This window comes from Leptodactylus fuscus, chromosome 2 (genome assembly GCF_031893055.1).
Source record: "Leptodactylus fuscus isolate aLepFus1 chromosome 2, aLepFus1.hap2, whole genome shotgun sequence".
In the NCBI taxonomy this organism is placed as follows: Eukaryota; Metazoa; Chordata; class Amphibia; order Anura; family Leptodactylidae; genus Leptodactylus; species Leptodactylus fuscus.
This window is the reverse complement of record NC_134266.1, coordinates 131,853,203-131,869,602: the sequence shown is the minus strand read 5'-3', so window position 1 is coordinate 131,869,602 and position 16,400 is coordinate 131,853,203. Positions and strand designations below refer to the sequence as shown.

The 16,400-nt window shown below is 41.0% G+C and overlaps 1 protein-coding gene across 1 annotated transcript; it reads left to right on the top strand.

Annotated features, from left to right (window-relative positions):
* The first annotated feature begins 8,240 nt into the window (after nt 1-8,240).
* LOC142193752 (gap junction alpha-4 protein-like) lies at nt 8,241-15,522 on the top strand. Its single transcript, XM_075262751.1, has 2 exons — nt 8,241-8,368; nt 14,145-15,522. The coding sequence occupies exon 2, from the start codon at nt 14,163-14,165 to the stop codon at nt 15,219-15,221; it is 1,059 nt and encodes a 352-aa protein (XP_075118852.1). The 5' UTR covers nt 8,241-8,368; nt 14,145-14,162; the 3' UTR covers nt 15,222-15,522.
* The last annotated feature ends 878 nt before the right edge of the window (nt 15,523-16,400 follow it).

Sequence of the window (16,400 nt, the reverse complement as noted above, 5' to 3'; positions counted from 1 at the left end):
TCACAATCCCCAGAGAGTTTTGTAAACTGTATATGGTTTTTTTTTAATGAAAACAGGATAATCTTGTCTGCTCCTGCCTGACACCAACCTCCTGACTATACCTAGTTTAAATAGCATATTAGGCAGCAAAAGTTCCAGAATTAATGGAGTCAGGGCCGCCATCAGGAATTTTGGGGCCCCATACAGCCTAAGTGTCTGGGCCCCCCCCCCCCTGCCATTTTTGCTTTGCGCGCCGCGGGAAATTTAGCCCCACCCACTGTTATGTTGACTCCGCCTACTCATTAATTTTCCATTTGCCCGCACACTGTATAATCCTCCTACAGTCACCCGTAAATTATATGTCCCCCTCTGTCTCTCCCCTAGCTTCATATACACCCTTCATCTGCCCCCAGATTCATGTCCCCTCCATCTCTGCCCCCAGATTCATGTCCCCACATTTCTGCCCACAGATTCATGTCCCTCCATCTCTGCCCCCAGATTCATGTCCCCCCATCTCCATACCTCCCAACTTTTGAAGAACTAAAAGAGGGACAAAATGTGTGGCGCGCTTAGCGCGCCGCAGCAAAATTAGCCCCGTCCACTTTTGTGTTGACTCCGCCCACTCGTTAATTTCTCATGTGCCCGCACACAGTATAATCCTCCTACAGTCACCCGTAAATTATATGTCCCCCCTCTATCTCTCCCCCAGTTTCATATACACCCTTCATCTGCCCCCAGTTTCATGTCCCCCTTCCATCTCTGCCCCCAGTTTCATGTCCCCTCCATCTCTGCCCCCAGATTCATGTCCCCACAGTGTCATGCCGTCCTCTCTTTCATCTGCCCCCAGATTCATGTCCCCACAGTGTCATGCCGTCCCCTCCTTCATCTGCCCCAGTGTCATTCCGTCCTCTCTTTCATCTGCCCCCAGATTCATGTCCCCACAGTGTCATGCCGTCCTCTCCTTCATCTGCCCCCAGATTCACGTTCCACCTCCACATTAAACTTACCTTCTCCTCCGCTCCCTCGCCGCTCTCTGCGCGTCTCTCTCCGCGTCTCTCTCGCTGACACATGCGGCTGAAGGAAGGAGCTGACACGGGTCAGCTCCACGCTTCGCCGCTGGGTGTCTCTCTCGCTGACACATATGCGGCTGAAGCGAGGAGCTGACCTGTGTCAGCTCCTCGCTTCGCCGCTGCCGCCTCTCTCGCTGACGCTGACATGTATGCGGCTGAAGCGAGGAGCTGACCTGTGTCAGCCGCGTATGTGCTCAACTCAGATCTGCGTCCTCTGGACGTAGATCTGAGTTGAAACAGGACATACAATGACTGCTGCCGGCGCCAGTGGGCCCGGGCCCCCCCCATTTTAAAATTTGGCCGGGCCCCTGACGCCAGTAGCAGTAGTACTGGCCTATCGGCGGCCCTAAATGGAGTGACAGGTATTATTTAATGTAAAGAGCTGGGGTTGTTTGAAGTGGTGAAAGGCCCTTTTTAAGGCTGGGGCCCCACATGGCATAGGAGTGCATGATCTGTATCCTCCAAGGAATCTTCTATTACAGATAACTGAGAAGGGCTAGTCCACACAGAGTTTATTGGCAGTTTATTCTGACACGGAATCCGCCTCAAAATTCGCCTGCCAAAACGGCACCCATTGACTTCAATGGGAGCCAATGGCTTCTTTTTTCCGATAGCTAGTAGCGAAGAAAAGAAGCGAGATGCCTTATCTTCCCACAGCTGGCTCAGCCACGGCATCGGAGGCACGAGACTCCCTCCCTATAAGGCCCATTCATTCGGGCCTAATCCGGAGAGGAATGCAGTGACAGCATGCCGATGCACTGCATCAGCACTCCATCATGGCTAGCTGCGCGGTATGTTCACACGCGGAATCCATTTTCCCGCTATGTGAACATACCATAATTGTGATGTATATCACTATTATATGTGATTTACATGGAGGATTTCTGAGAAACACAGATTATGCCATCGTAGCTATCTCTAGTCTCAGAACCAATGGCGTAACTAGGAATGGCGGGGACCCCAAAGCGAACATTTGACAAGGGGCCCCCTGACCCCCTTGAAAATACCCCAGAGTATAATGATAGCAATGGGACCTCACTTACCCATCCCTGGTCCTGATCTGGAACTGGCGCCTATGCAAAAGAATGCCGGCAGAAGCCACACATGTGCAATAGAACACTGCTTCTTTTTGCTTCTGCCGGTGTGCTTGCGCAAGTGCCAGCTCCCTTTTGCAGGAAGCGATGGCCAGCAGAAGAGGAAGTCAGCATTGGTGAGTATGAACTAGTAGGAGAACTGGTGGCCTCCCGTATCCGGAAACGCCGAAACGGAACATCAGCAGGAAATCAGAAAATGTGCCTGGGGAGGTTTAGAGGTGACCTACAAATAGGAGTGGACCAAAATTCCTCCAGGCATGTGCGCAAACGTCATCATCAACTACAAAAAACCTCTGACTGCTGTGCGTACCAGCAAGGATTTTGCCACACAGTATTAAGTCTTGTTTGCCAGAGGGATCAAATACTTATTTCTCTATGCAAAATGCAAATAAATGTATAAAATTTATACAATGTGATTTTCTGAATTTTATTTTTGATATTCTATCTCCTACCCTTAAAATTATAGACTGTTCATGTCTTTGTCAGTGGGCAAACTTACAAAATCAGTAAGGGATCAAATAATTATTTCCTTCACCGTATCATTACGGTTGTTAGAAACAAATGTCTCTCTCTCTTTATCACATATATACAGTCTCGAACTGAAGGGCCTTTTTCCCACCAGCCCTATGTGCAGATATAGCATACAGGGCTGATAACAGGAATGTTGAGCCCTCCCCACAGTATAATGCTCCACATGATATATAATGCTCCATAGTGTTCTCTGCACAGTATAATGCACTACAGTGGCTCCTGCACAGTATAATACTCCATAGTGACCCCTGCACAGTATAATGTGCTCCACAGTGGCCTCTGCATAGTATAATGCTCCACAGTGGCCCCCATACAGTTTAATGCTCCACAGTGGCCCCCATACAGCTCAATGCTTCACAGTGGCTCCTGCACAGTTTAATACTCCAGAGTGGCCACACACACAGTATAATGCTCCACTGTTGCCTCTGCACAGTATAAAAGGCTTCATAGTGACACCTGCATGATATAATATGCTCCACATTATCCCCTGAACAGTATAATGCACAACAGTAGCCCCCCGCACAGTATAATATGCTCCACAGTGGCTCCTGCACAGTATGATATGTTCATTTAGGCAATTTTTCATCTGGGGGCATTCATTTTCATAGATCCCTTAGAGATTTAAGTCTATTGAGAAGACTGGTAAAAATAGGATATGGCCCATTTTTTGTCGATGTACTAAAACAGACCATCAAAAAAGAAGACAGTTATGTGAACAGCCCCATTCACCTATATTGGATGTATTGTGACTGTGTGACAGCTGGTTTTTTTTTGTTTTTTTTAACACCCAATTATCACTGTCATGTGAATGACCTCTAAAGTCACTGAATCAAAAGTCACACTAAAGGCTTTGCACATTTGAGACAACACAGACGTTCCCATGTTCTCACACTTGCTTAGCTACTTTATACAAATAAGCTTGTTGCCAAATAGGCGGCTTTTTCTCTGTAAATTTATTCTCTGGTAGCAAACCCCATATTATTTGTATGTGCCTGTAATTTACATCTAATATGTGTGCATGTTAAATGTCTATACCAGTGATGGCGAACCTATGGCACGCATGCCAGAGAGGACATGCAGAGCCCCCTCTGCTGGCACACGTGCGGTCACCCGGTCCGCTCACTAACGGGGAATCCGGTACAGGGGGAGTACTGTGGACCATTTGATGTTTTGTGGGGAAGGTGCTAATGTGGACCATTTCATGCTGTGTGGGGAGGGGGCTACTGTGGACCATTTCATATTGTGTGGGGAGGGGGGCTACTGTGGAGCATTTAATACTGTGTGAGTAGGGGGACTACTATTAAGCATTTAATACTGTGTGGGGAGGGGGGTTACAGTGGAGTATACAGATATAATCCTTTGTGGGGGCCACTTCGGGGCAGATTGTACTGTGTGTGGGGGCCACTACAGGGCAGATTGTACTGTGTGTGGGGGGGGGCCACTGCGGGACAGACTGTACTGTGTGTGGGGGCCACTGCGGGGCAGATTGTACTGTGTGGGGGCCACTGTGGGGAATATTGTACTGTGTGGGGACCATTCACTATTTATATCACACAATATCTGTTTTATAGCAGACATGATATTAGTATAGGCTGTAATAACATTGCATGGTCACTATAAAACAGATCCTGCGTGATGTAAATAGTGAATATTAATTGTTCAAAAGTACCAAATGCAGAGACCTTTACCTTTCAGTACAAGCTCTGTAAAGCCCCATTCACAAAACTGTAATTTGTGGGTCCATAATTGCCCGCAATTGTGGATCCACAGAGTTTTAAGGTTAAATTGCCTTGTTGGCACTCCGCAATAATTTATTGGGTTTTGAGTTGCAGTTTGGGCACTTGGTCTCAAAAAGGTACGCCATCACTGGTCTATACACTCACTGATTTAAAAAAAATAAACATACAGAAGGAGTTGTTAGCAAGGAATAAAATGTAATATTTGATTATATAATTGCCCAAAGATGAAGCAGAGGGGTCTGAAGATCCTGTCGGTTGTTGAATCTAGTGGCCCAGCTGATCCCATAAATGCTTGATGTGTGATCTGGCAGGCCAGAAGAGTTTTGCAATGTGGCAGAGACATTCCTGGGAAACCCTTGCTGTGTGTGGGCGAGCATTATCCTGCAGAAAATTCCAGATGGAAGGGGCCACACGGTGGCTCAGTGGTTAGCACTTCAGCCTTGCAGCACTGGTGTCCTGGTGTTCAAATCCCGCCAAGGGCAAAAAAACCATCTGCAAGGAGTTTGTATGTTCTCCCCGTGTTTGCATGGATTTCCATCCCATATTCAAAAGACATACTGATAGGGAAAAATGTACATTGTGAGCTCTATGTGGGGCTCACAATCTACATAAAAAAAAAAAAAAAAAAATTCCAGATGGAAGCCCTGTCATGAGAGGTAACAAGATGTCCTACAAACATCACTGATCTGTTATTGTACCCTGGTATCACTACTAGGTGTGAATGTCTATCATATGCAGTGGTTCCCCGGATCATCACACCAGCAGTGGGAATGGAGGTGTTACTACACAGCAAAGGTAGGTTGAAACACTCACCACGTGGCCTCTAGACTAGAACCCAACAGATGTCAGATCCCAAACAGATTGTTGGTGGGTCAAACAATCCTCACTATGAGTGGTCTGTCTGAGAAGTCCAGATCAATTGAGTACTTTTAGGGACCAAGAAGAATAACTAATTGTACAAAAAAGATGATGTCCAACTATTCTGATGTATCCACTGAACCATTTTAATTCACAGAATAAAAGAATGCTTTTACCTTATGGTGAGTGCAGTAGTCTTCTGTCTTTACTGTACTAGTGTGCTATCTGATTATTGACTGTTTTACACCACTATTACCACCATCATGCTAGAGCAAAATACTACACTCTATTTTTCCATTGTTCCAATACCTATAGTTGTATAAATAATAAATAATTGTAATATACACTCACCGGCCACTTTATTAGGTACACCTGTCCAACTGCTCGTTAACACTTAATTTCTAATCAGCCAATCACATGGCGGCAACTCAGTGCATTTAGGCATGTAGACATGGTCAAGACAATCTCCTGCAGTTCAAACCGAGCATCAGTATGGGGAAGAAAGGTGATTTGAGTGCCTTTGAACGTGGCATGGTTGTTGGTGCCAGAAGGGCTGGTCTGAGTATTTCAGAAACTGCTGATCTACTGGGATTTTCACGCACAACCATCTCTAGGGTTTACAGAGAATGGTCCAAAAAAGAAAAAACATCCAGTGAGCGGCAGTTCTGTGGGCGGAAATGCGTTGTTGATGCCAGAGGTCAGAGGAGAATGGCCAGACTGGTTCGAGCTGATAGAAAGGCAACAGTGACTCAAATAGCCACCCGTTACAACCAAGGTAGCCAGAAGAGCATCTCTGAACGCACAGTACGTCGAACTTTGAGGCTACAGCAGCAGAAGACCACACCGGGTGCCACTCCTTTCAGCTAAGAACAGGAAACTGAGGCTACAATTTGCACAAGCTCATCGAAATTGGACAATTGAAGATTGGAAAAACGTTGCCTGGTCTGATGAGTCTCGATTTCTGCTGCGACATTCGGATGGTAGGGTCAGAATTTGGCGTCAACAACATGAAAGCATGGATCCATCCTGCCTTGTATCAACGGTTCAGGCTGGTGGTGGTGGTGTCATGGTGTGGGGAATATTTTCTTGGCACTCTTTGGGCCCCTTGGTACCAATTGAGCATCGTTGCAACGCCAAAGCCTACCTGAGTATTGTTGCTGACCATGTCCATCCCTTTATGACCACAATGTACCCAACATCTGATGGCTACTTTCAGCAGGATAATGCGCCATGTCATAAAGCTGGAATCATCTCAGACTGGTTTCTTGAACATGACAATGAGTTCACTGTACTCCAATGGCCACCACAGTCACCAGATCTCAATCCAATAGAGCATCTTTGGGATGTGGTGGAACGGGAGATTCGCATCATGGATGTGCAGCCGACAAATCTGCGGCAACTGTGTGATGCCATCATGTCAATATGGACCAAAATCTCTGAGGAATGCTTCCAGCACCTTGTTGAATCTATGCCACGAAGAATTGAGGCAGTTCTGAAGGCAAAAGGGGGTCCAACCCGTTACTAGCATGGTGTACCTAATAAAGTGGCCGGTGAGTGTAGTCTCTGGACATACAATATGTATATGTGTGCACTAGGGCCCATAGTACTCAGACTGTGACCCATTGTATTCATATACTTATCTTTTTGAGGGAAGGAAGGGAGTCCGGGCACACATTTTGCATTGTGCTCCTCTAGTGTAAGTTTCCTCCCTTGTTAGTAATAATACTATGTCTGCAATTATACATATATGGCATTTCTAGCAGTTTTCCCTCTGCATTCTCTGTATCCAATTATTAGTATTTTCTGAGCTAGTGGGCTGCTTTGATGTATCCCACTGACTGTCCACAGAAAGTAGAGATTGTATTCCCTTTATTACTATATCTGATGCTATATCTGAGAAACAGCAGCAGCATGGAAGCCATAGATATAGCATTTAGCTAAGAATCCAGTAGCTGTGAGAGAACACTTACTATAAGCTGCAGCAGTAACAAGTTTGTGTCTCTGCTTCTGTGTCGGTTGGTTTCTGTTCCACCTCTCCACTTCCCTCTCAATAGACTTCTATAGCCAGCATTTTATCTGATCTCTGTGAGTTAATAGTCTATGTTGCCTCCCAAGATGGATTTAGCAAAGAATTTAGAAGGGGATGGGGAGAGAAAAGAAGCCTATTAAAGGGAACCTGTCGCCATGAAAATGCTTTCTAATTTGCAGCCAACATGTTATAAAGCAGGAGATACCAATATATATAGTTGTGGGAAATAAGTAGAACTTGTATTTTATTAATGTACAACAGTTTGTTGACTACAAGTCTCTTACATGCACATGTAGTATCCACTATGAACATTTTTTGTGTTCTCTCTGATGTTTCCTTCTTTGTACTTCATGAAATGTATATGCTTTCTTGTTCGATAAACTTTGAATTTTTATATATATATATATATATATATATATATATATATATATATATACACACACACACACACACACACACACACACACATTGCAAAGTTTCTTAAGATTCACTTGCAATATTGATATAGGCTAAGCTTGTTGAAAGTACAATGGCCATTAACGGGGTTCAAATTGAGATATTGCACAAAGGTAAAAGCATTAAATTATGTTAAGTCTATCTATCTATCTATCTATCTATCTATCTATCTATCTATCTATCTATCTCCCTCTCTTCCTCTCTCTCTCTCTCTCTCTCTCTCTCTCGCTCTCTCTCATTCATGTATCTCTCATGTCTATCTTTCACAAGTATATACCTATAGTCCACAGTATTCTTGTCTAGAATATGATCTACATATAAATAGTACATGTTCTACACATAAAATACCAAGCTTTCATCTGAGTGTAACCTTAATATCCTGCACCTCCTCTAGTCCGTCCCATAGTTTCCTATTTTCCTTATGGGAACATTTTTTTACACAAGGGCTATCTGTCGTCTGTCTAGCTCCCTGATCACACAGCCACGGGTACTGCAAAGCTCATATGGCTCAGTCAAGAAATACAGCTCATTGCAGAGACTTTTCTTGGCATGCAAGGGCACCTGGTAAAGCCACTAGCATCTTATAGATAGGAATCCTATTCTGCTTAAAAGGTAGGTTACATATTCATTTGCAATATGCTGTTTGCTCTAGACATTGCCTGGTACATACAGAGAAGCTCAATGTCCTTTAGTAAGAAAGCAGTTGAAAAAAATATTTATATGTTACATTCGACCATTGGACAAGATGACCTCTGCATGTAAATTAGCCTGATATAATATATATACATACTTTTATATTTAAAAAAGAAGCAACACTAGAAAAAAAAAAATACTCAGCATCTGCTGAGATTCACAAATTACACATTTTTCTTTAGGTCATTTCTTCATTTTTTTTATTGAATTAACAAATATCTCACAAAAATGAAATGTTATCATATAACGTCCTCAAGGTAAAAGTTTGCATGATGAACTTCTGCTCAGTTATACTTTAGGATTTCAGATTACATTTCAAATTAGAATTATCATTCTAATTACTATTGTCCTAATAAATCTATATTATATATAATAAACCTATAATGCACAAAAAGCAACATGTTCTTACATTCTAATAGTGGAAAAGTGGCTGTTTCTAGGGAAAAGGTGCCAAATAGTTAATTTTGTGTAATGTGTGTGGTTAAAGATAATATAGCAGAATCATACACCCTGTATTGCATGGATTGGTTTTTGTCGTAGTGTACAGTTCCACTGGATGGATCTAGGATTATCAGTATCAGATCTACTGGATTCCAAGTACAGTGCAATAAGTTTCCCTCTCTTCTGAGCAGTCATTTGACAATAGACCATTTAGATACTCTTACAACCTAGATTGCAAACTACTGCCATCTCCATAACTTACCTCCCTTAACTGTTGTCTTGGCCGGACATGATCACATGTGTCACAACATGGTTTTGTGACAAGTTATCACAAACAGATAATGTGACTATCCTATTTCTGTCTATGTGTGACCACCCAGGGAAGGGTGAACTGCAACCTGTCAAGGCTTTTGTTAAGATTTGATAGTGTGCTGAATTGGTTTCAAGCCATATTGGAATCTAACAAAGTTGGAGATCAGTTAAGTGTTGACATAGCCACACAAGTTTACTCCAGGTTTTCACTAAATTAGAAGTGTCAGTGGATCATAGAGGGTGACTTGATCAGTTTGAAAATATCTCGAATACCCTTTCCATCATGTGTTCCCATAATATATATATATATATATATATATATATATATATATATATATATATATATATATGTGTGTGTGTGTGTGTGTGTGTGTGTGTGTGTGTGTGTGGTGCATAAATGCAAACTAGGTATAGTTTAAAGAGAGAGTATAAAGAGATATAAAACAGATAACCACAGTTTCTTTAGGAAAATAGTCTACTATAGAGAGGTATATCTGAGATGGTAGAAGTGCCTATCTTCCGCTGCTAGGTGCCTTAGTCAGTATTTAGACACATAGCTAGAGCAGTGAACTAAAGAGAAAAAGATGGAGAAATACAGGGACATTTAATCAGCTCACAGCACATTTCCTTTTGATGGTCATATCTTTGAGTATTTCTGTGTGAGCTTAGTCATATACTATATAAAAGACTTAGACAAAGAGCCCAGGATATTAGTACTGTAGCCCTTTAACCCTTTAAAATATATATTGGTTCCACAATTAGATTAATTGACTAGGTATATCGTTAGCATTTTTTTATGTAACACAACATAACCCATTGAATTAAAGTTTCGCTTATAAATCCCTTATGGACATGGGCTAACAAAACCTTAAGAACATAGGCCTGTTTTTGAAAACTTACATGTTTCTGTTAATTTAGTAAAAACTTTGTGACGCTTTAACTTACCCAAAAGATTTTAAATCCAGGGCCAAACGAGACGGAAATGGCATGACTTGACCTTGGTGGAAATGCTGCAGGAACAATCACAGTGTTTTACAGTAAGTACAAAGTGGATGGGATTCTTGTGAATCCCATGTCCACATTGCACTAAAACGCCTTGATTTCCAAAACTGGCGCAGTTTTGGAAATTGTAGTATATCAATTATGTCTACAAAAACGGCGGCGGTTTCCCCATAGATATAATTGTAACAGAAAGTTTGCGGAGGAAAACCCTGCGAACTTTCTGTTTAAAGCGCTTCTTAGCTGCAGGACGTCCCGTGGGGCCTTAGCCTAAGATTGTGGTCTCATTAATATTAGGGTAAATTTATCAAAACATCCACAATGTATATGTGTGTTAACGTAGCACATATTTGGAGCAACACGGTGGGTCAGTGGTTAGCACTACAGCCTTGCAGTACTGGAGTCCTGGGTTCAAATCCCACCAGGAGCAACATCTGCAAAGAGTTTGTATGTGTTCCCCGTATTTGCATGGATTTCCTCCCATTCTACAATGACATACTGATAGAAAAAAAATGTACGTTGTGATCCCTATATGGGGCTCAGAATCTACATTAAAATAAATGTAGCACACATTCGGTGAAAGGCCTTTTTTGCGCCTAATTTCTGACACATACTACGCTGCAGCTTGCTCACCAATTGCCATGAATGTGGGCAGAGAGCAGGATGTGGATGCATTGGGGCAACATATTCATATATAATGTGAATATATCTAATTTACACGAGTTTTCTGCCTGTGAAATACGTATACTGAAAATCTACATCAGTTCCCAACTGACATTGATCTCCAGCTTTAGGGCTATTGAGCACTTAATTATGACTGATATATGAAATGGCAGGCTTAATAAATCTGCTCCATTGTACTTCATATTAGTGGTAAGCTTTGGGAATTTTTTTTATTTTTCATATTTATTTATGAAAACAATTGGTGAATATTTTCTGATTTTCAGACAAATACTCATACTACCTAAATTAGTTAATAAACATTATCAACTATATCTCTGTTTTATATTGCCATAATCTTTTAACTGTCCTTTAATTTATTTTGGATATCGAAAGGCTTACAAATCTAACAGCAATTTTCCAAATTTACAAGAACATTTCACAAACTTATTTGTTAGTTCTGAAGGGGATTGTGAAGGCATATATATTAGAAATCTCCCAATTCACAACTCAAATAACTTATAACAGCACTAGGTAAGTGTATTAACCCTTACATTAAAACAAAATTGAGGTAGAAAAAAAATGAAACAGCCGTTTCGAATAGCACGCTCCCATAGAAATGAATGTAAGCGGCTACGTCCATTCATTTCTATGGGAGCATGCTATTCGAAATGGCAGTTTCGAATAGTGTCACTCATCTTTATATGTAAACTGTTCTATGGTAGGTACACAGCAGAGCACCAAAGGGAAAGAATTGGATTTTGAATTGCAGATTTTCCTGGAATAGATTTCAATAGTTTTATCTGTTTTGCAGAGCCCCTACAATACCATTGCATTCTTAGTATGGCAATGGCCGGCTTCAACAGTCCAATACTCCTAAAATACCAGTGTAATGGAAATCCCCCAAAAGTGATTCAATTTTGAAAACGACACCTTTATGGAAATTTATGAAGGGGATATAGTTATATTGACCCCTCACATTGAGCCCTGAAAATGAAAAATGACTATTTTTCAAATAAAGCATCACTTTGCTCCAAACTTCTCATTTTCACAATGGATTAAAAGTTAAAAGACGAAAACAAATGCATTTTGTTACACAATTTGTACTGAACAAGGCAATACCCCATATGTGGTTGCAAACTGCTGTATTGGCACATGGCTCACAATGCAAAGAACACTATTTGGAAGGCAGATTTGGCTGGAATACAGTTAGGTGCAGAAATATTTGGACGGTGACACAATCTTCATGATTTGGGTTCTGCATGCCACCATATTGGATATGAAATGAAGTAGCTGAGATGCAATTGAAGAGTACAATACTTTCAGATTTAATTCAAGGGATTGAACAAAAGTACCCTGTGAAAGGTTTAGGAATTGCAACCATTTTTCTACAAAGCCCCCTCATGGCAGGGGCTCAAAGATAATTGGAAAAATTAACATTACCATAAATAAAATATCACATCATCAATAAACAGTAGTAACCCAGTGCCACTGGGAGCCATGCACACACATGCCATCACACTGCCTTCACCATGGTCTACAGAGGATGTGTTTGTGCTGGGGATCATGAACCATTCCAAGTCTTCTCCATACTTTCTTCTTCCCATCATTCTGGAAAGATTGATCTTAGTTTCATATGTTGTTGTTCCAGAACTGTTCTGGCCTCTTTAGATGTTTTTGAAAAGTCTAATGTGGCCTTTCTATTTTTAAGGCTGACTAATGGTTTGCATCTTTTGGTGAACCTCTATATTTGCTCTCATGAAGTCTTCGCTTAGGGTTAGTTCACATAGGGCAAAAGGGGCGTATTTTGGTCCTGGTTTTGATGCAGGAAGCTGCGTCAGAATAGGATCAAAATACCACTGCCGCGACTTCCGACGGTTGCAGTACTCCGGTCTGGAGTAGGCCCAAATGAATGGGCCTCCTCCGGAGCATGCTGCCGTGAGGCGGACGCCGCGGCTGAATCAGCCGCAGAATCCGACTTACAAAAGGATAGCTCCCTTCTTTTTTCCGTGAGCAGCAGCTACTTAGACCGCTATTGTGAGGGGGAGGATTATGACGTGGATTCAGCGCTAAAGCCCGCCCCCTCTTGCCCCGTGTGAACGGGGCCTTAGATACTGATACTCCTACTTCCTGGTAGGTGTTCTTCACTTGGGTGGATATTGTGAAGGCGTTTTCCTTCACCATGGAAAGGATTCTGCTATCATCCACCGCTGTTGTCTCTTGTGGACATCCCGACTTTTTTGAGTTCCTGAACTCATCAGTGCACTCTTTTTTTCCAGATTGTACCAAAATATTGTTTTGGCAACTCCTAAAATTTCTGTTATCTCTGTGATGGATTTCTTCTTTTTTTCAGCCTACTGAGGGCCTGTTTCATTTCCATTGAACACAACTTTGACTGCATGTGTGTTCAGTGCAACAGCTTCCTTATCCAAATGCCATACCTCAACTCCAGACCTTTTACCTGCTTAATTGATAATGAGGGGATAGCCTATGTAACCCATTAAATAGCTTTTGAGATAACTGTCCAATTACTTTTGATCCCTTGAAAAAGATGCAGCCATGTATTATAAAGCTTTAATTCCTAAACCCCAACTCCAATTAGGGTATGAATATCCTCAGATTAAAGCTGAGTCTGCACCTTAAGCTCATATTGATTTGTATAATAGTAGTTGTAGCTACAATGCCAAAACTTGTGTCACTGTCTAAATATTTCTGGACCTAACTGTACTTTTTGGCCGCCATGTATCATTTACAAAGCCCCTATAATACCATTACAATTCAAACACCTCAAAAATTGACTCCATTTTGGAAACTACACCCCTCATGCAACTTATCAAGTGGTAAAGCAAGCATTTTGACCCTATAGGAGTTTCATAGAATAATTTAACAATGGGCCATAAAAATGAAAAAAACAAACATGTTTTGCAATAAAATGTCAAATGTCAATTTAACCTCAAATTTGAATACAAAATTTCTGTCACCCCAGAGCCTTTAATCACATCAATAAAGGTTACCATTTTTCCGTATATTTCTAAGATGATCCCGCTATCATCAGAAATAGTGTTATTTCACATGAGCAAACAATTTACTATTAATATTTGTCAAGTATTTTAAAAGTTTAGGTTTGCTTTAACAGCGGTTAGTGATACTCTTTACAGCATAGTCAAGGCTATATGCAGTAATACTCCGGAGCCGAGTCCTATGGAAGAAATGCTGTCTTTTTATTCTGCAGTTTTTATCTAATATGTATATGTAAATATTATTAAAACTTTGTATTTTACAGGTAAAGGACACATGCAGAATGGGGGACTGGGAATTTCTTGAAAAGTTGCTGGACCAGGTACAAGAACATTCTACTGGCTTTGGAAAGGTCTGGCTAATATTACTGTTTATCTTCCGCATCTTGATTCTTGGACTTGCGGGCGAATCTGTTTGGGGAGATGAACAATCAGATTTCGAGTGCAATACTGAACAGCCTGGGTGTCCAAATGTATGTTATGACCAAGCCTTTCCAATCTCCCACGTACGATTCTGGGTGCTTCAGTTTCTGTTTGTTAGCACCCCCACATTATTTTATCTGGCCCATGTGATCTATTTGTCTAGAAAAGAGGAGAAGCTGAAGCAAAAAGAAGAGGAGCTAAGAGCTATAAGTGATAAAGATCATCATGTGGACCAAGCCATAGCAGTCATAGAGAAGAAAAGGCTAAAAATCTGCATTCAAGAAGACGGCCGAGTCAAAATCAGGGGCGCTCTAATGTATACATATATTACAAGCGTCATTTTCAAAAGTATTTTTGAAGCTGGTTTCTTGCTTGGTCAGTGGTACCTTTATGGTTTTGTTATGCCAGCCATATATGTATGTGAAAGAAAACCGTGTCCTCACAAAGTGGATTGTTTTGTGTCTAGACCAATGGAGAAAACTATTTTCATCTTGTTTATGTTAGTGGTCTCTCTTATTTCTCTGCTACTCAATATTTTAGAACTCATACACCTAGTCTTCAGGAGTATGTTGTACACCTTAAGAAAATATTCTCCTTACAATTCTAACCAAAGATACCCCAAAGAAGAGGATATGTACTCTGGTAAATGCCCTGAAACGGCTACGGCTCCTTTCAATGACAAATCTTACATGTACCTTCCAATGAGTGAAAACATTTCCTACCCAGGATATAAAATTCAGAATGAAGACAACTGGACTAACTTCAAAACTGAGAAACACATAGCAATGCATGTGGACAAACAAGCAAAACTGGAACATTTCTCTAGTAGTTTCTCTCCAGTGCCAACTGATTCCCGTACTGCAGAAGACAAGCAACCAAGCAGAGCCAGCAGCTCTGCCTCCAAGAAACAATATGTCTGAGAAAATTATTAGCATTGCTTCTAATATTTTGGCATGTTCTAAGGCCATGCTATAGCAAAATACCTTTGTCCATGTTGAATTTACCCTTGCTAAGTGAATGATAAGTAAAATACTGTACAAAACATGAAGAATGTGAAGGAAGTCATAACCCAGAAGATCTCAGACTGGTAACCAAATAACCAGAAGGTTTTGTCTGGTTAGTTTCCAATTTAATAACTAGCACACAACTATATGACTGTCAATGTGAATTAGACTGTGAAACAAAGTCTTAAGAACTATATGCATTGTTACAAACTGTATTAAACAGATTTTTGATGTTATATTATTGTATATCAGAATACTGATCAATGCTGAGAATAGTTTACTTGTCTGAAACTGTTGCAAAAAGAGACATCCCTGGCTGACTATTAGGATATTAGGGTACTGCCTAACACACTGAGCATGCAAAGAAAAACCCAACTGTCCCATGGCACTGTTTGTTGTTGATATGAAGGGCAGAACTTTTAATGCCTGGGTCAAAGACTGCTTGTCCAATCTGTTGTCGTGTACATATTTCAATTTTTACTTCTATTCAGATAAGTCTTTTCAGGAGATGCAGAAGCAGCTTCATACACTTCATACATGGATATTACTTATTATAGGCACTTTTTTTTGTAATGTGTGTCCAGTTTTTTCCAAGGAAAAATAGAGGCAAAGAGGTTTGATGTGTCTTGTTTTTCAATTTTTATATTTGTATTTAAAAATAAAGTAATTAGAAAACTTTGATAAATTGTAGTAGTTGTAAATTTTATTTAATCAAAGCACACATCATTTGTATACCCAGCCATTAGGTTATTTATTATTCCTTAGTATGTTTATTTATTTATTTATTTATTTATTATGCTTACTTATATAACGCCATCATATTCTGCAGAGCTTTACAGACATTGTCAGTCACTGTCCCATATAGGACTCACAATCTACATTCCCTATCAGTATGTCTTTGGAGTGTGGAAGGAGTACCCAGAAGAAACCCACGCAAACATGGGGAGAACATACAAAACCCTTGCAGATGTTGACCTTGGCAGAAATTTTACCCAGGACTCCAGTGCTGCAGTGCCAACCACTGAGCCACCATAGTATATATGTTTTGTGACTTGTGACCTCCGGCTGAGTAGCTTGTAAAAGATGCCTTGTGTT